The sequence below is a fragment of the Salvia miltiorrhiza genome, chromosome 1, assembly GCF_028751815.1.
Source record: "Salvia miltiorrhiza cultivar Shanhuang (shh) chromosome 1, IMPLAD_Smil_shh, whole genome shotgun sequence".
Lineage (NCBI taxonomy): Eukaryota > Viridiplantae > Streptophyta > Magnoliopsida > Lamiales > Lamiaceae > Salvia > Salvia miltiorrhiza.
Genome location: NC_080387.1, coordinates 12,798,051 through 12,825,668, shown reverse-complemented (window position 1 = coordinate 12,825,668; position 27,618 = coordinate 12,798,051). Strand labels below are relative to the sequence as shown.

The window sequence follows — 27,618 nt, the reverse complement described above, 5'->3', positions numbered from 1 at the left end:
ATTAATCTTAACATGCTCCTATGAATTTAATTGTTGCACGTTGGAGTCAGGATTACTTACTTGTGAAGCGTATGCAGAGGCTGTCGATGATCGAATCGAATGACTCCAGTTCTGACCTTCTGAACTGTATCCCTCTCAGCTTTCACCGTTGGATGGACAACGAACTATGAAAGTCCCAAGACAGAAATATGCTCACACGTTTCTGGCGCCTCCTCTGCTCTCTCAAACCCTAACTAATTAGTGTGTATGTTTTCCTGAGAGCAGACAGCTGTATTTAAATAATTAAATACGTATGGGGCGCCTATTTCTGGTGAGGGGCGATTTCTGCCTGTACTAGGGCTAGGAGACTTTGGGCCAGTCCAGGGACCAGATACAAGGAATAAAGATGGGCCTCAAATAAATTAATTCTCCATGGTCAGCCCAGACCATAATTAATTTATAAATATTAGTTCATTCCACTAAAGAACCAATATTGACTTACCCCTTTATTGCCGGTGATGAGTCGGGGCTTGTATTTAGACTTATTAAACCTCTGTATTTAAAATATCTGACATCCATTAATTAATTAGAGCTCTGACAGCTTAAATTAATTAATCTCTTTGTAATACTTAAGCAGTACCACTCAAACTTTATTATTGCGCCTAAATTTAATTAACCTGCAGGGTTTAGCGCAATAAACCTTATTGAGCTCCTTATGGGGATGTCATTATCCTATATCGGATACGGGTACTAATACAGATAATCAAATATCATATATTAACCGCTATCACCCAAGATACAGAGTACTCAAGTTACTATATAACTCTCACTCATAGTAAGTCAAAGTGATACACGAATTAACATATATATCTTAAATATTATTAGTATTAAGATTTTATTAAGTCATCGAGATCTTGATTCTTCACTTAAGTCAGATAGAAGAATACATCTCACGGTGGTCCTATCAATACATTATGACATACCAGTATAGACAAGTAGTCAAGACAAACTACTTCCATCTATACCGCAGCCTAAACCGATGACTCGTCCTAAAGTCATCTCGGCTGTGATCATTTTATATCTCTTAAGGTTATTCCAATTATATGGTCTTTTGTGATCTACAACACACCATATAATCTACTTATATAGAGATAGAGAACATACATATGCAATCATGAACACAATCAGATAGGAGATTAAAACAGTGAACATAGGAATCATTGTATACAAGCATAAAAGGGTTCTTGCTTTCAGTATACAAATCCAACATTTAATTCCCAGATCTTGCTTCTTCTTCTTTTTTACATGGGGGAACTCCCAGTCCCAGAATATCTTGGAAATTAGAATTTGGAAAGGCAATAGTGAAGTGAAATCGGCAGACTAATTTTAATTTGATCTTTGGCTCTTTGCTATTTTCTAAATTCTAATATAATAAAATATAAATAAATTAATTAATTAATTTGATAGTAAACCGAACCAATCGATTAATCGCTATTAACCGATCGGTTAAACCGATTAACCGATTAACGACAAAGACACTAACCGATAACCGAACCAAACTGGTAAAAATCGATTTTCGGTTAACCAATAACCGATTTTTTCGGTTCGGTTACTATTTTAACCGGAAAACCGAAACCGTTTAACCACCCCTATGCCTATTAGATAACAGTTTAAAGTTTTCAATGATATTGTATCATTAATTCTTTTTTAGATGAGATCATCCGTCTCAATTCTATGTCTCATCCTCTATATTTCACTTTTAATTTCATATACTAATATTATTTATTATAAACTAAAATATTATCATTATTACATCATGATCAATTGTAATTATTTTAACTAAAAAGTTAACATTAAATATATAAAACAATTCTAAATTTTATTTAGATTAATGAAGTCCAATTATATACGCTCTTTATCCTACTTTGATTGTCCGTATTGCTTTTTCACACATATTAAGAAAATATAATTAATAATTTTTTTAAAAAAATAATTTATATGTAATTATTTTATTTTAGCCTTATTTATTGTTTCCAATATATTATCTTCATAAATATTAAATAAGGTTACTTTAAAGTTGATTATATTATGGACATTTTTAAAAAACTACGGCATGTGTGTGTAAACTTATGATTTTGTGGCAATGTGTATGTAATAAAATAAAAGACGAAATTAGGAAGAAGATATTGAAATAGAAGATGAAGGCGAGAATGAATGCTAATCCCAATGTAAACATTGTGCATGCATGCATGGCGATGTTCTTGCTTGTTTCACGATTTTAATTAAATGTGAATGGATCAATGACGTCGAGCGTCAACCTGACGGAACCGCCGGAACTGATCAAGAAAGGTCTGGTGACATGCCGGGTGTCCCACACCGATCATCCCTTCGGTGTTTTCTACGGCCAAAATCCCTTGGATTTCTCATTCCCCCTTTTCCTCCTCCAGATTTCCACTCTCATTCTCATCACCCGTCTCCTCCGTTTCCTCCTCAAGCCCCTCCGCCAGCCCAATGTCATCTCCGAGATCCTCGTGAGTCCTCTCTCTCTCTCTCGATGAAATTTATATGTAAAATGTAAATGTAAATGTAATTGTAGGGCGGTATCATACTGGGGCCGTCGGTGCTAAGCCGGAGCAACAGGTTCCGCGCCTACATTTTCCCACCGGAATTCAAATACGTGATCAAGAACGTGGGCTTAGTAGGGCTGATCTACTTCGTCTTCATCTCCGCCGTGAAAATGGACATCATGGAATTGAAGAGAGCAGGAAAAAAGCACTGGTTTATCGCTGCCTTTGGTACGATAATGCCGATTTGGTGCAGTGTGACTGTGGGGTTGCTGCAGAAGAAGTCGATGAATGTCGGCCTTGCAAACTTCTCCGCTATTTGGGGGATCAGCTTAAACTTATCCATGGCAGCTTTCCCGGTAGTCTACCCCATCGTCAGGGAGCTCAATCTGCTCAGCTCCGGGATCGGCCGCATGGCCTTAACCACCACCATGATCTGCGACCTCATCGGAGTGCTCGCGCTCGTCGTCTTCGAGATGCTCATTCAGAGCCAGCGGAGGCCGATATTCTCCTTGTTTTACCTCCTCTCCTTCATCGCCGTGGCGGCCACATGTGTTGGTGGAGCCAGGCACGCCATGGCATGGATCGTTAGGTCCACCCCGGAGGAGAAGCCAGTTGGCGAAGCTTACATCACCGCGGTTTTGGTGGCAGTGATGGTGGCGGGGTTTGTGACCGACACGTTCGGGCTGACGGTGGCCAACGGGCCCATGTGGCTGGGTCTTGCCGTCCCCACGGGGAAGTGGGGGCCTCCGTTGGGGACGGCTCTCGTGGAGAAGATGGAGACCATCGTGAGGGACATTCTCATGCCCTTCTCCTACATGTACATTGGTTTGGTGTTCGACATCGCCTCCGTGGCCGGCCATTGGTCTCATTTCCGGCCGCTTATGCTCATGGTTGTGTCTGCTTATGTGGTGAAGATGGTCTCCACTTTTACAGCCTCGCGTCTAAACCACATGAGCATCAGAGACAGCCTCACCCTCAGCCTTCTGCTGGGAGTCAAGGGTCAAGTGGATTTCCTCTTGTTCGTCCATTTGAATGATTTGAAGATACTTGACACGCCGCATTTCACGGCCATGGCTCTCTCGGCCGCCACAGTGACCGCCGTGGTGACGCCGCTCATCAGCATCCTCTACGACCCCACGCGGCCCTACCTGCTCGACAAGAGGAGGAACATCCAGCACTCCCCTCCCAACGCTCAGCTCCACATTCTGGCTTGCATTCACTCCCAAGAAAATCTCTCCGGCCTCATGAGCTTGCTCCAAGTCTCAAATCCCACGGCATCCACGCCTCTATCTGTCGACGCCCTCTGCCTGGAGGAGCTCATCGGCTCCAACCCCGTCCTCATCGACCACCAGGCAGAGGACGAGGACGAGGCGCCGGAGAAATCGACCGTCCACAACGCCTTGAAGATGTTCCAGGAGGCCAGGGGCGGCGACTGCCTTAAGATATTCTACTACACCACCATCACCTCCAGGAGGACCATGTACCAGGACATCTGCGAGCTGGCGCTCGCCAACAAGGCGTGCCTCGTCGTCCTCCCCTTGGAGGAGGGTGGCCAGCCCCTCAACTCTGAGGTTCTGGTCCACGCGCCCTGCTCCGTCGCCATCCTGGTGGACAGAAGCCCGCGCCAGAACCTCATCCATGGGGCTCTGAGGAGCCCCATGCGCCACCTGGCGCTGCTCTTCCTCGGAGGGGCGGATGCCAGAGAGGCGCTGGCGTATGCTGACCGCATGGCGGGGAACCCGGACGTGTGGCTCACCGTCGTCAGATTCCTCCCCGAGAACAGCGAGGGAGATAAGAGCATGGAGAAGAAGCTGGACGACGGGTTGGTGACGCAGTTCTGGCTGAAAAGCGAAGGGAAGGAGCAGATCATTTATCGGGAGGTGGTGGTGAAGAACGGGGAGGAAACCATTGCTGCTATACAGGGCATGGATAAACAGAGCTACGACCTGTGGATTGTGGGGAGGAAGCATGGCATAAATCCTCTCCTTTTGGGAGGATTATCGAATTGGAGCAATGAGAACGAGCTCGGAGTTATAGGAGAGTTTATTGCCTCTGCAGATTTCAACAGCAGGGCTTCTGTTCTCGCAGTGCAGCAGCAGATTTTACGAGGCCAAGAAAAGGTTTCTGCTAGTCTTCTTAGAGGCTTCTCTCTTTACATGTAACTGGTAGAATTTACAATCTGTACATAGCAACACCAACCTAATGAATTACATTTAAAGGAACTTCTTACACAATTCTCTGGGAAGTGAAAATTCTATATAACAAGAACTTCAATAAATCTTTATTACTCACAAGAATGAAGCAACCGCAAAATCTCAAAATTGAACAAACAAAAATGTGCAAACGATTCTGGTGGAACACATAGAAGCAGCACACAGATATTAACAAAAATAGACACCTAGATGGCAGCTAGCAGACTACCATACAAGTTTACAAGTGCATATATCAAATCGAATTATCTAAGCACTTGTTTGATGTTCATTTTGTGGATAGTGTTCATCTTCTATAAAGGAAACCTAAAAATTGTGCGAGATGCCTCAATCTAGTGTAAAGCATCTAACAACTACATGAGGCCCATGCCAAAAAAGCCGAGTCAAATGTACTTATTTGTTCCCTATTACGGGAGGATCTTGCGACGCCTCCGAGGAGTCTCCCTTTTCACAAACATTTTCTCGTCATCATTTAGAGGCCTGCTAGAGCCATCAGCTTGACTAACAAATTTCCAGCCACCACCGTTTCCACGCTTATTTCGACGACCTAGCTTCTCCACCATAAAATTCCAACCTTCAGATGGACGTCTCCTGCTGTACTTGTGGCATTTCACCTTCTTCGCCAACTAAAGAAGTGATGATGATCAGAGGGCACAAGTTTAAGTCAGAGACTCGAACATATTCTGAATATGATACCAGTACATTACTAATTATTGCAACAACTAAATGGTTACCATCATTTTGTTGAAATTCATCTTCTGAACAAATTCTTGGTACAGCATTTCATCCTCTTTCATTGATATCTCATAGAGGACCTCATCAGGGTCCCGTGTGGTTCCATCCCAACCCTCTGGCATGACCTTGAAATCTGGCTTATATGGCAGGGAAGCAACATGGAATTCTCTGTCATGGGAGATAAAAAACCTGCATGGCAGCAACAGGATAAACTCAGTCAATAGAATTCCCTCAACATATCAAAAGGTAAATGTTGAAATTGCAAATAAACTGAAGAAAATTCTGGAGTCGTTAACACAGAAGTACCAACTGGTGAATAGGCCACCCAAACATACATCTCAGTTGGAATAAAACAATCAAATACTGGACATAATAATATGAAGGTTATTAACAAAGGGACAGTCCAAAGGAATCACAAAAGGGTCAAGCAATCCGGAGGTGCTCCAGCTTTTAGAAGCACAGTTTGTTATGATCATTTTCTAACCTTAAGTTCTGTTCAATATTATATCCAGACAACCAAAACCAAAAGAACCGTAGCTAGACATACAACATGTGCGCACAGATGGCACTCCCAAACCATTCAAAGTACTCCTGTGAAACGAGTCATCTTTCTAAGTGAATTATCTCCTTAACATGTTATAACTTAGGCATTTTGTGCTCAAAAGTTTTTTTTTTTTTTTTCATATCTAAGCTCTCATGTGATAAGGTTGGAAACAAGAATGAGTTCATTAACTATTAACAGAATCCAGGCCAAAGATATCTAATTAGGCAAATTAACATTTATAGTAGTTCATCACAACTCACAAGTGCCAGCTACAAGTACAAACACATAACAAGCACAAGATACTCCAGTTAAATAAAAGTTAGCCAAACCAAAATCCCTGAGAATTTTGAGATGACAATAAAATTGACACGATCAGGACTTTTAATTAAACATTAACTGTCGTAGCCCCCTTAAAGTGGCACAGATCAAAAGAATGAAACTCCTTATTTAACCATGATTCCACAACAACAACAAAAAAAATTAACAAGATTCTAGAAAGAAAGGTAAAATTAATGAGAGATATTCAAATATAAAGCCGAATTGGTGATTCAATCATTAAAAAAAATAATCAAATAATGATTGAGGAACTCAGAAATGTATAGTACACATACTACATACCAGTACGGAATACTACAGGAAATGGCAGCTGCAGCAGATCACCTGAATTCACTACAGTTCAGAATGCTTACAATGTTAAAACTAAGCTAAGAAATTACCTTTCCTTATTCATTTACCAATATCTATATATAGGTCCCCAAGGGGACAACCAACCGGTGCAGACTTCAGTCTGTAAACAGCTAGATCTAGGATTCAAACCCCACTGCTCTCCCTCCTTTAGAGTTATTGAGTAAAAGAACAAGAAATGCAATCACATACTTTCTCAATTACACACTATGAGCAGTTCGGTTAGTTTATCAACATCACCTCTACATTTGGAAGCAACAACTGATAACAAGAAATACAATCAAAGTTTGTTGTCTTTGATGGGAAAGGGTGGAAAACATATATTTTCACCCTTTTCCCACCCTTTTCACATGTTTTGTAGGGAGGATAATTTTCTGCAGGCAGGATGGAAAAAAATTCGAGTAGCACCTTTTCCCTCCTTTTCACTCCAGTTCATGATAAAATTATTATCATGGGGAATTGATGTGATAATATTTTCTTTGGGGTATTGATGTGATATTGATAAACCATATTTTCCACCTTAAAGAACATGGGATGAAAAAGATGGGGAGTGATAACATTTTCCCAACTTTTCTTATCCCTCCTTTTCTCATGATAAATTTGAAACCAAAGAGAACGACCCTTAAAATAAAAGAGAGCAATAGAATGCAACATCTTGTATATGCAATCCTCGAACCAATTCAGAAAACTAGTCCGACATCACACAATGTTAAGAAAGGAAAAAAAACACACACACGCACACGCATGAGCAAATGTTAAATTGCAAACTATATTGCAACTAAGATATAAAATCAGAAAGTAAATGCATCAAATCCTCTTACTCAGCGCATTAACACTCACTCGGGACAAGCGTCAAGCAACATCTCGACAGAGTCATCTAATGGCCCATGCTTCTTCTCCTCTTCTTCTTCAAGTTCCTTCAGCCACAATATTGCGTGCACCCTCTGCCTCATAATCCTGTAATCCTTTGCTAATCTTTCCACACTATACTCCTCCGGATTCTCCTTGTGCTTTTTGTACATCTCTGCCTTCTCAGAATCTTTCAAGTATGACCCCCTGGCACCAGGCTCCCGCACCTTCATTCAGAATTTATTTCACCACCAGAAATTGTCGTTAAAAATCTTAACATCACTCATTCACAATTTGAAAAAACTAAATAAACAGAAGAATTCGAGTATAAAGGATCATACTTTAGGATATGCTAATGCCCAGCTATGTCAATAATAACAACATTCAAGGCACAGAACTTCTAAAACACACTTTTGATACCTGCTCGATCAACTAATAAGTAGCTAAGAACTGGCAATAAGAAAAGCTAAGAAATTTATATCATTCAATCTATTTCATGAATAGCAATAACACAGAGATGCAGTATTACATAAACCCCAATAAAAACAATTAAAGTAGCACAAATTCCGACCTGCTTCATCAACATGGCCGTCTCGTGCATTTTATCATCCCAGCTATCCACAAATCCTTTACCCCAACGGTTCGCAGCCTCCAATTCCCTCATTTTCGCGAGTTCATCATCCGTCCACCTTGCATCCGAATACGCTGGGCGCCGAGTCTGGTTTGAGCCAACAGCGCGGGGCTGGGTAACGGTAGGATCCGAAGCACCCACCTTCTTCCCAACAACTTCACCATCAAAATGCTCCTTGGTCAGACCAGTGGACCAGGACGAGGATCCCTCGTCCCAGCTCATAGGGTCGGGGCCGGAAGACCCGGTTCCGCCGAAATGGAGCGTCCAATCCCCCTCTTTATCGCCGCCGCCACCTTGAGTGGAAAAGGGCTTCTGTAAAGTGAGCAGCGGGCGTGGATTGTGAAGCTGCGCGGTCTTAGTGTTGGCATTGATGGTGAGCTGCGTCAATGTGCGAAGAAGGCCTCGCATTTTGTTTAGAGAGAAAGAGAGAGGGCGAAGTGAGAGAGAGCTTTGATGAAGGCTTGATTCAGGGTTTCTCTGATTTGTGATGGTTTTAGACTTAGGAATTTGGGGGTTTAATCGAGGTACAAGTATTCGTGCATAAGCTACTAAAAGCATCTCCAATGCAGGATGTCGTAAGCGGTGCATTGGTGTCTAGAGGGTCTCTTAGATCTTCATTTTGACAAAATTTATATTTCTACAATTTTATTTTAAATTTCAAATTTTATTAAAATTAAAATTAAACATTACAATAATTAAAATAAAATTAAAGACATAATTAAAATAAGATAATAAAATAAAATTTACAATAATTTCCTAATTTAAATAAGTCCCCGACGCTTCAGCACTTCTTGGACTAGGTGGTTGTGCAAGGCTAATTGTGCCTCCGTCATATTCGTCGTGTCCGTATTCAAGAGCTTCATATCTATCTCCTCCCATTTCATGGCTTGCATTTTTTTCACCTCAGCGATTCCCCCCGTTTTGAGAGCATGCTCTTTCATGCTTTCGGCCACCTTCTCAAGGGCGTCGGAGAACGCCGAACCTCCTCCCAAAGACTCTTCTCCCTTCTTCGTCTTGCCCTTGTCTCGCTTTGTCGCTTTTTGGCCTTAGGGCCTCGTCGTGACACTCAGCTCCAAAGAAGTGGTGGTTGCTTGCCCATCGGAGCCCTTTGACTTCTTTGCAGAGTGGACATCCCCGGCTTGCGACATGAATCTTTCACACACGCACAAGACTTTTCAAGCTTTGATGTAGGAGAATTGCTTTTTGAAATTTGCCTCGAATATCGTCTGGGCTTGTTGGGTGATTTGGTCGTCGCTCATACCGTTCTCCCCAATTGTCCTTGCAAGTGTTGTAGAAGCCCTCGAAATATTTCATGTCCTTTTGGACACGTGCGAAGTGGGATTTGAGATATTCCGGCTTACACCACGGCGCTCCCGGCGGTTTGAGCGCGTTGAACTTCTCCGCGATTGCTCCCCAATATTGGAGCAACTTTTGGGAGGTTTCCAAAATAGGATTGTGGGTAGCCTTCGCCCACAAGATTGCAACGAGCTCGGTCTCTTCGCTAGAGTATTGGGCGCGGTGCCCTTTACTTTCGGCTTCTCCGCCTCCGGCACTTCTTGGACGTTGGTGTGCGTCGCCGGTGTGGGAAGATTTCCTGTAGCCAAGACATTGGAGCAGGGACGGAGCCAGGGGGGGGCTAGGGGGGGCTAGAGCCCCCTCCCAAATTTTGAGTTTTTTTTTTTTTTTTAAAATTTTAAAATATATATAGATATATGTTTATATCTATTGTAAAATAATTTTATTTTATAAAAGAGTATTTGGTTATTATATTCTCTCATATATATACTTAATTTAAGGATAATCCCGTTATTTAAAACTATATAATCTATGAAATATTGTTTGTTATTATTACTATTATACTTGTCTTTTAATAAAAAAATGCCTAATATGTATGAAATGCTAAAAAAAATTATAATGTATTGAAACTAATTTATAATATATAGAAAATATATAATCTATGAACATGTTGTTTGTTATTATTATTATTATGCTTGCCTTTTAATAAAAAATGTCTTAAATATACGGAATGTTCAAAAAAAGTTTTGTGATATATTTAAATTATATAATCTATGAAAATATTGTTCGTTATTATTAATATTATGCTCGTATTTTAATAAAAAAAATACCTTAAATATACAGAATGTCCAAAAAAAATTTCTCAGGGGCTACCGCCCCCGAACCCCCGTACAGTTTCAGCCCCCCCCGAAATTAATTCCTGGCTCCGTCCCTGCATTGGAGGCTTGCGAAAATGGAGCAAACCCCATCATCGGAAGCCTCGAACCCCCGCCTTGTTGCTTGAGATATTCATCGAATTCGCGATCCATTACAAGAAAAATGTAGAAGAGAGAATTGTAGTTGAGATAATGAGAAAGTAGTAGGGGTGAGCATCGGTTCGGTTCGGTGCAAAACCGAACCAAAAACTCAAAATCGAAAACCGAATCGATGGTTAAAATTGGAACCGAACCGCACCAATTGGGGGTCCGGAACCGAACCGATAAAACCAACGATGCAATTTTTTTTTTCAAAAATACCAATTAAAAATTATAAAATAATGTAAAATACACAAATTTCAAATGTCAAATTCCCACAACATGAACATGATAAATAATTATATATTATAATTGTGAATTAGGGTTTTAGTTTTAGGTTAAAAAATTAGAAAAATAATTATATATTATAAAATAATTATATATAATAAAATATTAATATGTATCGGTTCGGTTCGGTTTAAAACCGAACCAAATAATGGAAACCGACACCAAACCGAAAATTTTCGGTTTTTACTTTTCAAAACCGAACCGAAAACTAAACCAATAGAATTGGGACCGAACCGCACCAATCCAGTTCGGTTCGGTTCGGTTCGGTTTTCAGTGTCGGTTCGGTTTCTGCTCACCCCTAGAAAGTAGTGACCTATGTTGCATAGGTACGGGGGTGCGGATGCGGGCGCGATACGATACGAGTACGGGGATACGGATTTTTAAAAATTATAGGGTGCGATTCGGCAAGGATATATCTAATTATTAAAATTTTATGATATATAATGCTTATAAACTATATACAATTTAAATTTTCTTAAATTAATTCTATGTAATTTACATTTTATTTTATCCAAAAGTTAAGCATTTTCAGTTATATAAGTTAATTGAGCAACAATATAACGATTCAAATATTATTAGTCCAATATATAAGTCATAACTGAAAATAAAATTATCAAAATAACCTTGTGTAGGCCTTTCGTGCACGAGATACGTGAATTTCGCCTATGAAATTTGCGAATCCGGTTTATTTTTATAAATTGTTTTAAACGATACGCCATGTGGCGAATCGGGTGCGAATCCGACGAGAATCCGAGAGAATCGCACCCTAAAAGAATCTGATTCGCCGTACATGCCGATTTTTGAAGAATCCGTGCATCATAGGTAGTGACTTTTAGATTGTGGAAGGGTGGTATTTATAGAAGGGAAAGAAAAGAAAAGAAAAAAAAATCACAAACTAGCCGTTTGTGCAAGAAACGGTCAAATATATAAAAAAAAATTAAAAAACGGTCGAATTTTGAAATTTAAAAATAATTTCAGATTTTTTGTTTAAATTGGCGCGTCCGCCGGACGCGCCTTCTTTTCTCCGCCTTCGCCCCGGGTCTCCCCCTCGTCCCCGCTTCGAAACTGGGCTATTCTCCAACGCGGCGCGGCCTCCAATGACCCGGATCAACGCGGGGCTAAGGCACCGCGTTGGAGATGCTCTAAGGCATTCGTAGTAGAGAGGCCAACTAGACTCTTAAAACTGGGCCCCACCATTTAAAAGCACACTCCCCATAGTGGGAGAGCCTTTATTTAACTCTCCAATTTTATTTTTTATTTTAAATTTATTTTTAATGTTGAACTCAATTAAATTTAACATCTAATTTAATAATTAAGACATCATTGAAATTAAACTCAAACCTTACAAAAAAAAACATTATAATGGAATTGTGCATGAATGTGAAAAATGAAATGGAAGTAGTATGTATTTATAAGAGAGAGAGAGAGAAAAAAAAAGTCATTTTTCAGCAGAAGAGGGAATCTGATTTTCCCGTTAATTCTCGACCGTTTGAAATTTTACTTCTTTTTTTTATGAAAATAGGTGATTAGGTCGTGACTAGCACGCACCCAACCAATTCACTATCCGAAGCGGGCGCGGGGGTGGGATGTTGGTGTGGGGGAGTGGGGTGCGGTATTGGGGGGAGGGGGGCAGTGGGTCGGTGCGCACCGCCCTGCGCACTCCCACTACGAATGCTTTAAGGAGTATTGGTTCTGAACCAGAGATTCATAGTTTAGCAGGTGAATCGTGAAGAAGTATAGAAGGACCTAATTTCGGGCTTAAATCAGTGGTTCTGAGCCGGCCGAAAATTGTCGATTCAATGGCCTATCATTCGAATTTTTTGACTTATTTATTTATTTATTTATTTTTATAATATATTGTGTATATTTTTCTAATGAAATTATATTAATTAAGTACTTTATATGTAATGAAATTGTTGAAAAAAGTCAATACGGAATATAATAAACTACAAAAAAAAAAGAATATGACATTTCTTACTAAAATATAATAAAATTCGCATTTTTATTGAATTGAAAGTAAAACAAAATAATATTACAACTTACATTTACCACCTGAAATATTTAAGAAATATATTAGATGTTAGTGATTTTTTACTCTTACCCTTACCTTTAGTGGTTTCCTCCACATCTTGTTGTGTTTGATCGGCCTCCATATTGGCATTCTATTTGCAAGCTACGTACAAATCCCGCATTCTCCTCTTCTTACAATTATCGAGCATATTGTTCACCAGTCATTTTGGCAGCCTCACGGGATGATGATGAACCTTTTCTCCTTGACGATGATGATTGAAGATGAGGATAGATTGGAGTGCTACCAACATCTTCACCATTGGAGTCGAGATTGGTACACTTGGCACTATTATAAAGAGACATGATGTTGATTTGATAACAAGACAAGTAGAGATTAATTTAATAAAAACAAAAGAGTAATTTAGTAAATAAAATATGACGTAATTAAAAATACAAATAGTTGTTGATGTGTCACTAACGTGGCACTACTATAACTAGTGACAAAGAACAAATGGTGAAAAGGCACCAACACAAGGATGATTGGGATGAGGGAGTCGAGATAGCAAACATTATGAACACAGTCGAAGCTATGGACACCGACACCATCTCAAAGGAAACCAATCTTGGAATGGCTAAGGCTGATGGTGTTAAGCCAACAGTGATCTCTCAAAGTTTTGGAAATGCCCCTCCCCGAGTTTCTTGGCCCTTATGTTCGGAAGCTATTGCGGCGACTAATTGCAGGCAAGAACCCTGGGGACGCTGCAATTTTGAAACCGGAGATGAGAGCTAAGGAAACAACACCTCCCAATAATGAACCAAACGAAAATACTGCCACAGGTACCAAGAAAGCAGTGGTTGATGATCCACAACAATTAGGCATTAAGGCACCAAAAAATTCCAACACTCACAAAACCAAAAAGAAGCACAACATAGGTAACACTCCCTCCAGTAAGAAAAAGGGGAAGCAAGGTAACAACAAACCCAAGTTTAAATGATTATTGCATTGTTGGAACATAAGGGGCTCCACAAACCATGTCGACAAACGGGTGTTAAAGAGCTTGCCCTAAAATTCAAATGCAACCTCATCGGGTTAGTTGAAACCAAAATGAACAATGATAAATTTGCTGCCTTTTGCAAAAAGTTTTCCAACTTGGCATATTGTAAACAATTTCAATGTGTCTGACGTAGGCAGAATTTCTATCTTGTGGGATCCATCAAAAATCAGTTACTCAATTTCACACACTGAAGCACAAGTTATCCATGCTAACGTTGAATGTCTGTCTACTCGAACTTCATTTTATTTGTCTATTGTTTATAGTGTTTGCCAACTTACCAAGTGGCGAGACCTCTGGGATTCTCTCGTGCTCAACATCCCTCACAATCGACCTACTCTTGTAATGGGAGACTTTAATAGTGTGTTGGAGCCAAATGATAGAGTGGGTGGATGTACACCACAGAATGGTGAATTCATTGAGTTTGCGGACACTTGTGCAGCTGCAGAAATTGATGATGTACCATCCATCGGATGCATGTATACTTGGACCAACACTGTACAATACTCTAAAATTGATAGAGTTATGGCTAATCAGGCATGGTTTAATGCAGGTCTTATGTGCCGAGCAAATTTCCTTGCTAGAGGAGTTCACTCTGACCATTCAGCCATGATCACAACCATTTTTGAAGAACCAAAGAAAGTCCATAAACCTTTCAAGTTTTTTAACTTCTAGATGGACCACCCTGAATTCAAGCATTGGCTTGCTGTGGGTTGGCAAGCAGAATCCAAAGGAAGAGCCCAAGAGGACCTTTGGAACAAACTGAAAAATCTCCAAGTCACTCTCTGATTTATGCTTAATTGTGCTAAATTTTGGGGTTTATATGAGCTTTATTTTAAGAGAATCTTCTAGAAATTGGTGCGTTTTATTGCTTGTTTGATGCTTTGCAGGAGATTTAGGTTTTTAGATGGAAAAATACAATTTTGGAGATTTCGGGGCTAAAGAGGGTGTTTTTAGCATAACTTTGTAGCAAGAGCAGAGCAGCATAGCTCTGTCGCCAAAGCCCGCGCTCCAGACCAGACCAGAGAAGTCAGCCGAAGCCCCGCGTCAGAGAAACCAATCTCTAGAGCAGCGAAATGGATAGTCAAAGCAGAGAAATCAAGAAGTCGGAGAAGCGAAGCCCGCGCTGCAATCCAGAGCAGCGGAACCAATCGCCAGAGCAGCGAAATCACCAGCCAGAGCAGCGGAACCAATCACCAGAGGAATCCAAGCCAGAGGAATCAAAGCCAGAGGAATCAAAGACAGAGGAATCAAAGCCCAGAGCAGAATAGTCCAGTGCAGCGAAATCAAAGTCCAGAACAGGGGAACGGGTCGCGCCAGAGAAATGGTGATTTCTCTGGTGGTTGGTTTCTCTGCTCTGGATTGCAGCGCGGGCTTCGCTTCTCTGACTTACAAAAATGTTGCAACAAAACTCATAATTCTTTGCACCATCAAGAAACATATATCGACGGTAAAACAAGAATAACTACCATTCATTCACATACCCAAAAGTCACATCGAAAACCATATCTTCTTCCACCGATACATAAAATTCGCACGAGACAAAGACCAATTTGGTGGTCGTCGTTTTCCACCAAAATAATTCGTGCAAGAACTAGTATCGCAATAAGCAGGGTCGATCCCACAGAGAACGGGTAACAAATTCAAATCCCTAAAGACATAGATTTTGGTGATGCCACCACGCCTTAATTTGGAGAAAATATTAATCAACTAAGAAAATAAATAAAATCAAATAAAATAACTCTTGAAACAAATCAATAAAAAGGTAACTCGGCTCAAATAAATCCCTATCAATTTAATACTCTGTTCATCGACGCAAAGATTAATTAATCCCTATCAACCAACCAGTTATAGGATACCGTGATACGCACTAACATACCCCAATTCCTACTTACTGTGTCGATAGATAGTTAGATACGCTAGTCTTGTCTATTTCCCTTATTAAAATATAACCTAGCTGGATACGCCAATCTTAGATTTAATATTCTAATAGCATTAAGATGAAGGAAACCAGTTTAGACCAATTATCCTAGATACGCTAGTAATAATTAATCCACCAATTTATTCCTATTACGAACATGGTAGCTTTATCACTAATCAGCCCTATTCTAACAATTACGGATTGGAGGTGCTAATTGACTGTAATCCAATTAAACCTAAGTTGGCCAGACTTAAATAAAATCAGAATTATCTTTAAACCCTAGGAACAAATCGAAATCAATAGGAATCAATTTTATGCACAATTAGGTCTCACAGATTATTAAATCAATACTTCATTATTCTCGCCGAGTTAAAAATTTAGCTACTCATGCTTAAATTAAGAACAAGCAAAGAAATAAAAGTAAACATAGAACAAGAGAAAAAATTAAATTGCGAAGAAAATAAAATAACCACTCTGGAATGAAAAGAGAAATCGTCTGCACTAAAAACTAAAGCAAAAGGATGAACGTAATCAAAGTAAACTAATAAATCTAAGTCTAAAGTTGCGGCTGCCAAGGGAAAGATGATCTCCAGGAAAGACGAAAATTAGGGCAAGGAATTATTAGTTTACTTTGATTACGTTCATCCTTTTGCTTTAGTTTTTAGTGCAGACAATTTCTCTTTTCATTCCAGAGTGGTTATTTTATTTTCTTCGCAATTTAATTTTTTCTCTTGTTCTATGTTTACTTTTATTTCTTTGCTTGTTCTTACTTTAAGCATGAGTAGCTAAATTTTTAACTCGGCGAGAATAATGAAGTATTGATTTAATAATCTGTGAGACCTAATTGAGCATAAAATTGATTCCTATTGATTTCGATTTGTTCCTATGGTTTAAAGATAATTCTGATTGTATTTAAGTCTGGCCAACTTAGGTTTAATTGGATTACAGTCAATTAGCACCTCCAATCCGTAATTGTTGGAATATGGCTGATTAGTGATAAAGCTACCATGTTCGTAGTAGGAATAAATTGGTGGATTAATTATTACTAGCGTATCTAGGATAATTGGTCTAAACTGGGTTCCTTCATCTTAATGCTATTAGAATATTAAATCTAAGACTGGCGTATCCAGCTAGGTTATATTTTAATAAGGGAAATAGACAAGACTAGCGTATCTAGCTGTCTATCGACACAATAAGTAGGAATTGGGGTATGTCAGTGCGTATCACGGTATCCTATAACTGGTTGGTTGATAGGGATTAATTAATCTTTGCGTCGATGAACAGAGTATTAAATTGATAGGGATTTATTTGAGCCGAGTTACCTTTTTATTGATTTGTTTCAAGAGTTATTTTATTTGATTTTATTTATTTTCTTAGTTGATTAATATTTTCTCCAAATTAAGGCGTGGTGGCATCACCAAAATCTAGGTCTTTAGGGATTTGAATTTGTTACCCGTTCTCTGTGGGATCGACCCTGCTTATTGCTATACTAGTTCTTGCAGGAATTATTTTGGTGGAAAACGAGGACCACCAAATTGGCGCCGTTGCCGGGGATCGGTGTTAATTAATTTCTTTTTTCTATTGATTCTATTTTTTTCTGTTGTTTTTGAGCAGGCTAAAAAAAAAAAAAAAACATTCCAGGTTGAGGAAAGAAGTAAAGGAGAGGAAGCTGCCCGGACATAACCGTTTTTCATGGCTAATCTCAGTGCCTGTACTGCGGAAGAGGATCTGTTTGCCCAAACGGATCTTGATTCAGAAGCAAAAACAAAAATCGAAGAGGATCCTGAAACTATTTTCATGACTTTGATTGATCCTTTGGTTGATGATTTCGTTGAGAATTTCAGGGAAGAGGAGCTCGAGAAAGTTATTTTCAGTGCGCTAAATGATGAGGATGCCAAAACAGAGGAGAATGACGCTATTCGAGAGATTATCATGCAACTGTACTCCACGGAAGAAATTCCAATTCGGCACCTATCGAGCAGGATGCCCAAATCGACCAGCACATAACCGATTTTGCCATCTGTTATGAAGCCATCGGAGCTAGACTTGAAAGAGGTAAGGTTTGGGTGTCATTTTGAAGATTCTGGAGAATTTGGGGTCAAATCGGACACTATGCGAAGTGTGGTGGAGTCAACTGAAATTTTGGGATTTGATGGAGTGTTTGACCTAGTCAAAATTCCCCCAATCGTTTCCCTCTCAATTCCACCTCCTCCAAAACCCACTCCAGCCATCTCCACTCGCATCTCTCCGCCTGAAACACCACCGCCACCGCGACCCACTCCAGAACCGCCGCCGCAGCCACACACCTCCAGCCTCCATCTCCAACCTGCACCCGCCGCTGCTATCCAATTCCACAATCCAACACCTCCCTGTTCCGGCCATCATATCTTTTCGTCTGCATCTGGAAATCACCACCGCCAGCCTTCATTACCACCCTCCATCTCCACTCGCATCTATCCGCCTAAAACACCGCCATCCATCTCCACTCGCATCTATCCGCCTAAAACACCGCCGCAGCCGCGACCTCCTCCAGAACCGCCGCCCTCCGCCCTCTGTCGGCATCTCCACAAGGCAGCGTACACGGTGATGTCCGTCCCTTGTGTTTGATTTTTCTTTTTTGTTTCTCTTTGTTTTGTTTTTTGTCTTGTGTTTTGTTCTTTGTCCTAAGTTCGGTTGCTATGTGGATACTATGATTCTGGAGGTGTTCATGATTCTGCAGCTCTCCTCTACCTTGCCAGCGCCGCCACTCTCTCCTCTGCCTTGCCAGCGCCGCCACTCTCTCCTCTGCCCTGCCAGCGCCACCACTCTCTACTCTACACAGACCGCACACTCCACTCTTCACCGCCTCTCACGATGCTTCAGTTTTTCATTGCCGATAATCATGGACGTTTTCTAAACTCTCCTTATTTCTTTTATGCCCTGAGGACATGGCATGCTCTAAGTGTGGGGGGTGTGTTTTGTTGCTTATATTTTCAATTGGGCGAGATCAGTCTTTCTATGCTTAGTTTTGGTCTTTGTCTCGTGCGAATTTTTATGAATCGGTGGAAGAAGAGATGGTTTTCGATGTGACTTTCGGGTATGTGAATGAATGGTAGTTATTCTTGTTTTACCGTCGATATATGTTTCTTGATGGTGCAAAGAATTATGAGTTTTGTTGCAACATTTTTGTAAGTTAGTAAAGCGTGATTTGTCCGGTAGATGCTAGAAGGAGTGTTGTCATTGTGATTGCCTACGATCGTATCTTATTTGTGAAAATGTTGGACGAATTGCCAACTTTGAAATTGCCAGCTCTGAAACATCTGGCCTGTTCTGAAAATATGATAGCTCTGAGTCTCTGCTCCTCTAGTCTAACTATGAGCATAGGAAACCACGTGAAAAGACTTTGGATTACATCCAAATGGTTTTATTTCATGAATTTTGGCTCAACTGTCGAAAATCTTAAGCACAAAAAGTGTAAAAAATGGTGATATTGATTATAAAGGCGATCACATTAGGGAATTCACTTCTAGCGGAGAATTGGGTCTGATCGATTTACTTGCATCACTCTTCTGTTGCTTCTTAAACTTTGAGTTACTTGCATGATCGAGAAGATGTGTGTTGATTGTAAAATCTTGAATTGAATTGTGAATGTTTGGATTGGAAATTAGCATTGTTGAAATCAATCTCTTCCTAGGATTCATATGGATTTTGCTTGAGGACAAGCAAAAGGCTAAGTGTGGGGGGGCTGATTTATGCTTAATTGTGCTAAATTTTGGGGTTTATATGAGCTTTATTTTAAGAGAATCTTCTGGAAATTGGTGCGTTTTATTGCTTGTTTGATGCTTTGCAGGAGATTTAGGTTTTTAGATGGAAAAATACAATTTTGGAGATTTCGGGGCTAAAGAGGGTGTTTTTAGCATAACTTTGTAGCCAGAGCAGAGCAGCATAGCTCTGTCGCCAAAGCCCGCGCTCCAGACCAGACCAGAGAAGTCAGCCGAAGCCCCGCGTCAGAGAAACCAATCTCTAGAGCAGCGAAATGGATAGTCAAAGCAGAGAAATCAAGAAGTCAGAGAAGCGAAGCCCGCGCTGCAATCCAGAGCAGCGGAACCAATCGCCAGAGCAGCGAAATCACCAGCCAGAGCAGCGGAACCAATCACCAGAGGAATCGAAGCCAGAGGAATCAAAGCCAGAGGAATCAAAGCCAGAGGAATCAAAGATAGAGGAATCAAAGCCCAGAGCAGAATAGTCCAGTGCAGCGAAATCAAAGTCCACTCTCAAAAGATAAAACCGAAGGGTCTACAGCAACCTTTCTGAGTGAGCTGTCAAAGCATGTAATAGACTTGAGGAAATTCAAGAGCTTTGTGACAAAGACCCATTAAATAAACTCTTCGTGAGGAAGAGAAGCAAGCTAGGAAACAAGCGGTGCTCCTCAATAACGCTGAAAAGGATTTCCTTGCACAAAAGGCGAAAAACTTCCATCTCACTTAATCAGATAAAAATACCAAGTACTTCTTTTCTTTAATAAAAAAAAGGAACAACGCTAATGCCATCACTTTCTTATGTAGGAACAATGGAGATCTTAAATTTGATCACGCGAAGATTGGAAAGGAGATTGTCGATTACTACCAAACTTGCTTGGTACCGATAATACAGTTAACCCGCCTTCCCCAACTATCTTTGATGAAGGGCCATTGCTACCCGAAGAGAAGAAAAAAGGGCTGATCACACCCATCACGGATGAGGAAATTAAAGAAGCCGTTTGGAGCATCGATAACAGCAAGGCACCGGGACCTGATGGTTATTCGGCGACCTTCTTTAAGAAATGCTGGAATGATGTTAAAGATGATATGCTAAAAGCAGTCCATGAGTTCTTCAACTCTGGCCTCATCTTTAGAGAACTCAATCAAACAGTCATCTCACTCATTCCAAAGAAAAATCATAACCCGACATTGGCTGATTTCAGACCGATTGCATGTACCAATGTCATATATAAAACCATCACTCTCTTGCTCTCCCGTGTGGATAAAGCTCAATCAGCTTTTATTAAGGGACGCAACATCACTGATAATATTTTCCTTGCGCAGGAGCTCATTAGGAAATACAAAAGGAAGATGATCTCACCACGGTGTATGATAAAAATTGACTTGCAAGAAGCTTATGACACTATCTCATGAGACTTTTTGCGCGAAACCTTAAAAGGGCTTAATTTCCATCCAGCATTTATACAATGAGTCATGACTTGTGTCACCTCACCAACGTTTTCCATTTCCATCAACGGTAGCCCGACGGGACACATCATTGGGAGACGGGGACTTAGGCAGGGAGATCCAATGTCCCCTACTCTTTTTATTCTCAACATAGATTATTTGGCTCGGCTCTTGAAGTTGAGAACACAAGAGGTAGAATTCAATTTCCACCCCAAATGTGAAAAACATGGCATTACTCACCTTGCATTTGCAGATGATCTTTTATTATTTGGCAGGGGTGATGTTGGATCCATGAGCTTTTTAGCCGATGTACTCAAAGAATTCCAAGAGACCTCGGGGCTACAAGTCAACAGGGATAAATCACATCTGTTCCTAGCAGGAGTCAATGATGGTGACTGAAAAACTATCACAAACATGTTTGGATTCCCCATTGGGAAACTTCCTGTCAAATATCTGGGGATCCCACTCACATCCAAAATATTGCTTGTTAACCAATACACCCTGTTAATTTCCAAACTTTTAGAATCAATTCATAAATGGAATAACTTAAGTCCTTTTGTGGCAGGTAGGCTGCAATTAGCAAGAGCCGTGCTCCAAGGGACTGAATTCTACTGGCTTCAAATCCTCCCATTACCGGCAACAGTGATTGACAGAATCAATACGATCGTTTAGAAATTTGTTTGGGGTAAAAAAGTTATCCCAATTGCTTGGAGCAAGGTGTGCAAGCCAAAAGAAGAATGTGGACTAGCACTTCGAGATCTATCCACATGGAACAAGGCATTACTTGTCAAAACCTTGTAGAATATCCATCACAAATCGGACTCTCTTTGGATTAAATGGATAAATACCGAATACATTCGTGGAAAGAACATGTGGGACATTACAAAATCAAATGTTGATTCACAGCTCATCAAGAGCTTACTGGACATCTAAGATGCTATCATCCATAATCATGGAGGGGACAATGACAAATTTATAACAACGGTGGATGGGTGGACACTTCAAAATCTCACTAGTGAAGCGTATGAGTTGCTGAGACCAAAAGGAACCAAGCTTTATTGGCATAAAAAGATTTGGGCAAGTCATATCCCTCCCAAATACTCCATCACCCTTTGGAAGGAACTTCTGGGCAGATTGTATACCAAGACAAAATTGAACACGTGCCCATCCACAAAACATGTTCAATTTGTAATCTCGAGATGGAATCTAACGAGCACCTTTTCTTTAAATGCGTAGGAACATTCAAGGTATGGAGGTTCCTCTGGGAATGGGCACAAATAAAGCATGAGATGAACACTTCCTTCAGTGCTATGAAGCACTTAATAGCAAAAGGAAATGGATCTTCAATCTTCCAAAAGGCTAAAGTCCTTATGCTTGCAGCTGCTACATACCATATTTGGTATGCCAAGATGATGAGCCCATGTTTGTGCTTATTTTTTTTTATGTCTGTTTAGGTCTAGGAAGAGTCGTTTTTCCTTTATTTTGTTATAGTCAGTCACCTGGGAGGGCGTAGTTGCAGTGCAGGCCCGTTCTTTGGACAGAAGGTGTTTTTAAGGCATAATGCTGCTGCATTCCGCGAAAGAGGCATGTGTTTGAAGCAGAGGAGTTTGGACACTCAGAAGCTTGTTTTGAAGACCAAAAGTTCGAGAAGCAGGAAGTTGGGCAAACCGACCCTTTGCCCATAAGTACCGTACGGGATCCAGTTGCATCGGAAGAAGGTCCCGGGCATAATACGACTTTATTTCGGGAAAGAAGTATGAGCACATATACAAAGTCAATTGGAGCTTGAAGCAGCAGGATACAAAAGCTTAGATGAAGTTTGGAGTTGCTCAAGCCAACATAGGGCTTTGGCCATAAGCACCGCATGGGATCCAGTTGCATCAGAAGATAATGGAGGATAAAAGGTACAGACGGGGCAGAAAAGAAGTGTGCAGGAGATCAAGTACATAAGATCGCGTTGAGGGCAAAGGCAATGCAATCTGATCAGAAGATGTAGATAAGAAAAAAAATCTAAAAACCTTATCCCTTGAGGTTTGGATAAGAACAAATCAGCTTGCAGATCTGGATGCAATCTCTGGCAGAAGAAGCCCTAATTCCAGCCCACTCCTTTGGGCCGAGCCTTTCGTAGCCCTAACTCATGCCTATAAATACCATATAGTTGTGAACCGTTCAGGAGTGGAGGGGACACACCAATGACGTATTCAGAGACCGGCTGTTGTGCGTAAAATTATTTTGGCTGAAGTTTATGTTTTGCCCAGGCTGTGGGCGTAGTTAGTTTTGTTTTGTTTATGCTTGGAATGGCACTTTTGGCCGTAACTACTATTTCAATTCTGTAGATTAATCTAGTACTTTAAGTTTATGTTTTTCATTATATCTTTTATCTTTGTCATTTATTTTATGTCTAGCTAAATTTATATTCTGACTTGGGTGAGATAAGCTGAACACTTAACTCGAGAGGTCTAATTTGGGTATAATAACTGCATGAGTATATTCCCGATACACTGATGAGCCCAGGTTTGTGCTCTGTTTTTGTGTTTGTTTTAAGTCTAGATCGAGTCTTTTTCATTGTGTTTGTATCGTTTGGTCGCCTGGGAGGGCGTAGTTCAGTGGTAGGACCAGCTTGTGGGCAAGAGGTGCTCCAGGGGTCGAAAGTGCTGTCACCTCTCGTGAAAGAGGTATGTGCCGGAAGCAAAGGGGAATTGGAGTCAAAACCATCCCTTATGGCCATAAGTACCGCACGAGAGCTGGCCGGCAAGAGAAGGAAGGCAGGGGAAGAAGACGAAGGCACAACAGGCAGGCGAGGAAGGATTGCAAAAGGGAGTCCGAAAAGGGCGGAAGGCGGCAGCTATCCAAAAGAGACCGATAAGGCCAAACCACCGCCTTATCCAAAAGGAAACATATCTTCATGAAGATTAGGTCTGAAAAAGGATAAGCATCTCCATGCTTGCATGGATCCGGCCGCACCTCATGGGCTGGGCCTTTGTTGCCCTAATGACTCCTATAAATACCCGACGAGCTTCTAAAGCTAAGGGTGCTGAAATTCCGTTCTGTTGTGCAGTATTTTGAGAGGTTGAAGCTAGCCCGGGCTGTGGGCATAACCTAGTACTTTTCTGTTTATGCTTTGCACGGCACTTTTGGCCGTAGGTACTTCTATTTTCATTTAAGTAATTTCAATTTCAGTTATGTTTTTCTTTACATCTTTTGCTTGTGTTATTTACGTTATGGTTGGCTAAGTTTTATATTCTGATTTGGGCAAGATGATCTAAGCATGAACGAATAAACTCGAGAGGTCTAATTTGGGCATAACAACTATATGAGCATATTCCCGATACACTAGGTTTGATTCCAAAAAGGTTGTAACAACTTGGTTAATTAATTGATCACTAGTTAACTAGGAAGTTCTGACCACAAGTAATAATTTGGGCATAAGGCGAGTTGCCATCGACCTCCAAAATAGTACAACTGGTGTTGGAGCCGTGACTGCTGTGAAATATCGGCGTAAGAGTCAAGTGGGTCTATCTAATTCTTAAAGCATTCTGGGCAAAGCACAACTAGCGATAGGCCATCGCAGAGAGCGTGGATGTTGCCCGGGGTAGTTGATTTCCATTAGCTGACCCTTCTAAGGGATCATAAACTGAAAGGATAGATTAGGCAAGGGGTTTGTTGTGTGCGTGACGAGTGACAATAGGGGCACAACAATCCTTATGCCTATAACCACTGATATGCGAGTATAGTGATTTATCTTTGCACCAATGATCGAGTGTCAATTCATGTTTAGTGATTCGAACCCAAGTCAGAATTATTTTGTTATTTGAGTTATCTACTTTGTTATTTCAGTTTAGGTTGGATACCCGTTCTGCCCATAACCACGTTTTGGTCATAACACTACAGAAAACAAAACCCTTTTAGTGACACCCTTGCAGGAGAAGTTACTGCTCAGTTCCCTGTGGATTCGACTCTGGACTTACCACTAGCTAGTCTAGTTGTGGGCACAGGATATTTTATTTGCACAAAGCTCAAACGACAGCTTCGTCAAATTGGCGCCGTTGCCGGGGAACTGAAAGCGCTAGTAATTTCTTTTGTAATTTTTGTGTGAGTTTTGCCTTAACGTTTGTGTATGCGTCGTACTAGGAGTGCAGGTAATGAAGATCTTTTGTTCAACGAGGAGATTGAGCGACTTGTTCGATAGAACAACGGTGCTAGACGCAGGGCAGAACAAGAAGCACGGGCAAGAGAGAGACAGTTAGAAGCAGAAAGAGAGATGGCAGAAAATCCGGAAGGGCAGAATGACAACGCCAACAAGACCCTCCGAGACATGATGTTTCCAAACAACTTGAACCTCCGGCCATCAGCCATAGTGCTACCGGAGATCACTGGAAATTGGGAGCTGAAGCATACTCTTATCCAGATTTTGCCCAAATACAGTGATATGCCCGGAGAGGATCCTCAAAGGCATCTCCAAGACTTTGAGATAGCATGTGGAACAGTACGCACCGCTAGTCAAGCGCTTGGCGAGTACATCCGACTCCTTACTTTTCCGTTCTCTCTACTAGAAGGAGCGAGGGAGTGGTTGTATGATTTGCCTGAAGGAAGCATTCGGACCTGGCAGGAGTTGCAGAGCAAGTTTTTGGAAAAATACTTCCCAGCTGCCCGAATCCAAAATTTGAGGACTCGAATAAGCAACATAAAGATGGGATCGGGAGAAGTTCTCTATGAGTACTGGGGAAGGTTCAAGCAAATGTTGGCCAAATGCCCACAACACCAAATACCGGATCATGATCTTATTCGGTATTTCGTGGGAGGACTCCGAAGGCAAGATAGGCAATGGTTACACGCTGCATGTGGAGGATCGATCCTAAACAAATCCGCAACGGAGGCCTTCAAGCTCATAGCCGATATGGCAGAGGAATCGAGAGATGAGGAAGGGACTATAGTCAGAACTACTCTGGTGCCAGCCCCTTCTGCCCAAGACGAAAAGTTGGACAAGCTTTGCAACATGTTTGAGAAATTTATAACGAACCAAGGAACACCTAATCAAGGGATTCCCAATATTCGGAAGCCTGTGAAGGCATGCCAGCTTTGCATGGCAAATTCACATGCAACCGATGAATGTCCATAACTTTTCGAAGATGAAGAGCTTAATGCTATTGGGCAACAGCCAGGAGGAAACAACGGAGGGCAAAACCAGAAACCTTTTGAACCCTACAGGCAGCAGTACAACAATCAAGGATGGAGGCAACATGAGAACCTGAGGTACGACAACAACAATTTTTTGGGGCCAAACCAAGGGCAGACGAGTAATCCACCACAATACTCGCAACAACCTCAACAGGTAAGAGGATCCTCCCTATCAGAACTTGTGCATCAAATGGCCCAACAACAAATGAAGTTCCAGCAAGAGACCGAGAAGTTCATAATGGAGACAAGAGGAGGAATGCAAAATGTGAACTCCCAACTATCACATCTTGCCCAAGTAGTCGCCAGACTTGAAAGCAAACAAGGGGAACTCCCTTCCCAAGTGGAGGTGAAGAAGGTGAATGCCATGATGCTCAGAGGAGGAAAGGAGTTGCCCGAAGTTGATAAAGAGAAAAATCAAGAAAAGCTGGAGATCAACGAGCAAGTCGGAATGGGATCAGCAGATGAGGAAGAATTTGCCCAGGAGAAAGAGGCAAAGCGAAAGACGACAGGGAAGGGAAAAGAGAAATCAGGCCAGACTGAGCCCGTAATCCCCTTTCCAGGCAGAATGGCCAAGGAACAAGAGAAGGAAGAATTAACCGAACTGGTTAAAATCTTCAAGAAGGTGGAGGTCAATATGCCCCTTTTGGTCGCGCTACGCTCTGAAGCCCACCCGAGTGGTGATCCAACTGGCAGATCGATTAAATGTCTACCAGAGGGAATATTAGAAGACGTTTTGGTCAAAGTGGAGGAACTCATCTTTCCAGCAGATTTTTACATTCTCGACATGGGGAAGTCAAAAGCACAGGATCCGGTTATGCTTTTGGGTAGACCATTTCTAAAGACTGCCAGGACTCGCATCGATTGTGATACGGGCAAGCTAACATGTCAGTTCGAAGGGGAAATAGTAACCTTCGACATATACAATGCCATGAAACATCCAGCTGATACAGAGATGGTGAGAAGTGTCGACATGATCGAGAAGGTTGTTGAGGAGGTTTTGCCCAGAACAGCATTCAAGGAGCCATATGACACAATAATCCAGAATGGCATAACCGAGGAGGACTTGCAAGAAGAGCATTTGCAAGAGGCGGTGAAGGTACTTAATGCATGGAGTGAAGGGGTCAACCACACTGAGGCGTTGAAAATCCCCACCCTGAAGGAAGAAGACCGACTTGTTCCGTCGATCCAAAGGGCACCCAAGCTCGAGCTGAAGTCTTTGCCCAAACACCTCAAGTATATCTTCCTGGGCGAAGATGACACTTTGCCCGTAATCATCAATTCAGAGTTGACACCCGAAGACGAGAACAAAGTCAAGATGACTTTGGGAAAGTACAAGGAAGCAATTGGATGGACCCTAGCCGACATTAAGGGCATAAGCCCTACTGTATGCATGCACCGCATATTACTAGAGGAAGATGCAATTCCAGTCTGGGACCCCCAAAGGAAGCTAAATCCAACCATGAAGGAAGTTGTGA

General features: G+C 41.3%; 3 protein-coding genes across 3 annotated transcripts in view; 1 reads left to right on the top strand and 2 right to left on the bottom strand.

Moving 5' to 3' along the window:
• LOC131006624 (pathogenesis-related genes transcriptional activator PTI6-like) overlaps positions 1-27,618 on the bottom strand; it is an 812,544-nt gene that overhangs the window by 86,107 nt on the left and 698,819 nt on the right. The window lies entirely within an intron of this gene.
• On the top strand, positions 2,178-4,780 carry LOC131006618 (cation/H(+) antiporter 24-like). The gene is made up of 2 exons (XM_057933795.1): positions 2,178-2,510; positions 2,576-4,780. The coding sequence occupies exons 1-2, from the start codon at positions 2,280-2,282 to the stop codon at positions 4,706-4,708; spliced, it is 2,364 nt and encodes a 787-aa protein (XP_057789778.1). The 5' UTR covers positions 2,178-2,279; the 3' UTR covers positions 4,709-4,780.
• On the bottom strand, positions 4,810-8,793 carry LOC131006620 (protein GAMETE CELL DEFECTIVE 1, mitochondrial). Its single transcript, XM_057933797.1, has 4 exons — positions 8,140-8,793; positions 7,560-7,795; positions 5,491-5,680; positions 4,810-5,382 (listed from the first exon to the last, which is right to left on the bottom strand). Exons 1-4 carry the CDS (start codon positions 8,785-8,787, stop codon positions 5,164-5,166), a joined length of 1,293 nt encoding a protein of 430 aa, XP_057789780.1. The 5' UTR covers positions 8,788-8,793; the 3' UTR covers positions 4,810-5,163.

Coding starts and splice junctions, on each gene's coding strand:
- LOC131006618 (XM_057933795.1), top strand. CDS start 2,280: ATGACGTCGAGCGTCAACCTGACGGAACCGCCGGAACTGATCAAGAAA. Junction 2,511..2,575: donor ATGTCATCTCCGAGATCCTC/GTGAGTCCTCTC, acceptor ATGTAATTGTAG/GGCGGTATCATACTGGGGCC.
- LOC131006620 (XM_057933797.1), bottom strand. CDS start 8,787: ATGCACCGCTTACGACATCCTGCATTGGAGATGCTTTTAGTAGCTTAT. Junction 5,681..7,559: donor TTGCTTGACGCTTGTCCCGA/GTGAGTGTTAAT, acceptor GCTGCCATGCAG/GTTTTTTATCTCCCATGACA. Junction 5,383..5,490: donor TGAATTTCAACAAAATGATG/GTAACCATTTAG, acceptor TCACTTCTTTAG/TTGGCGAAGAAGGTGAAATG.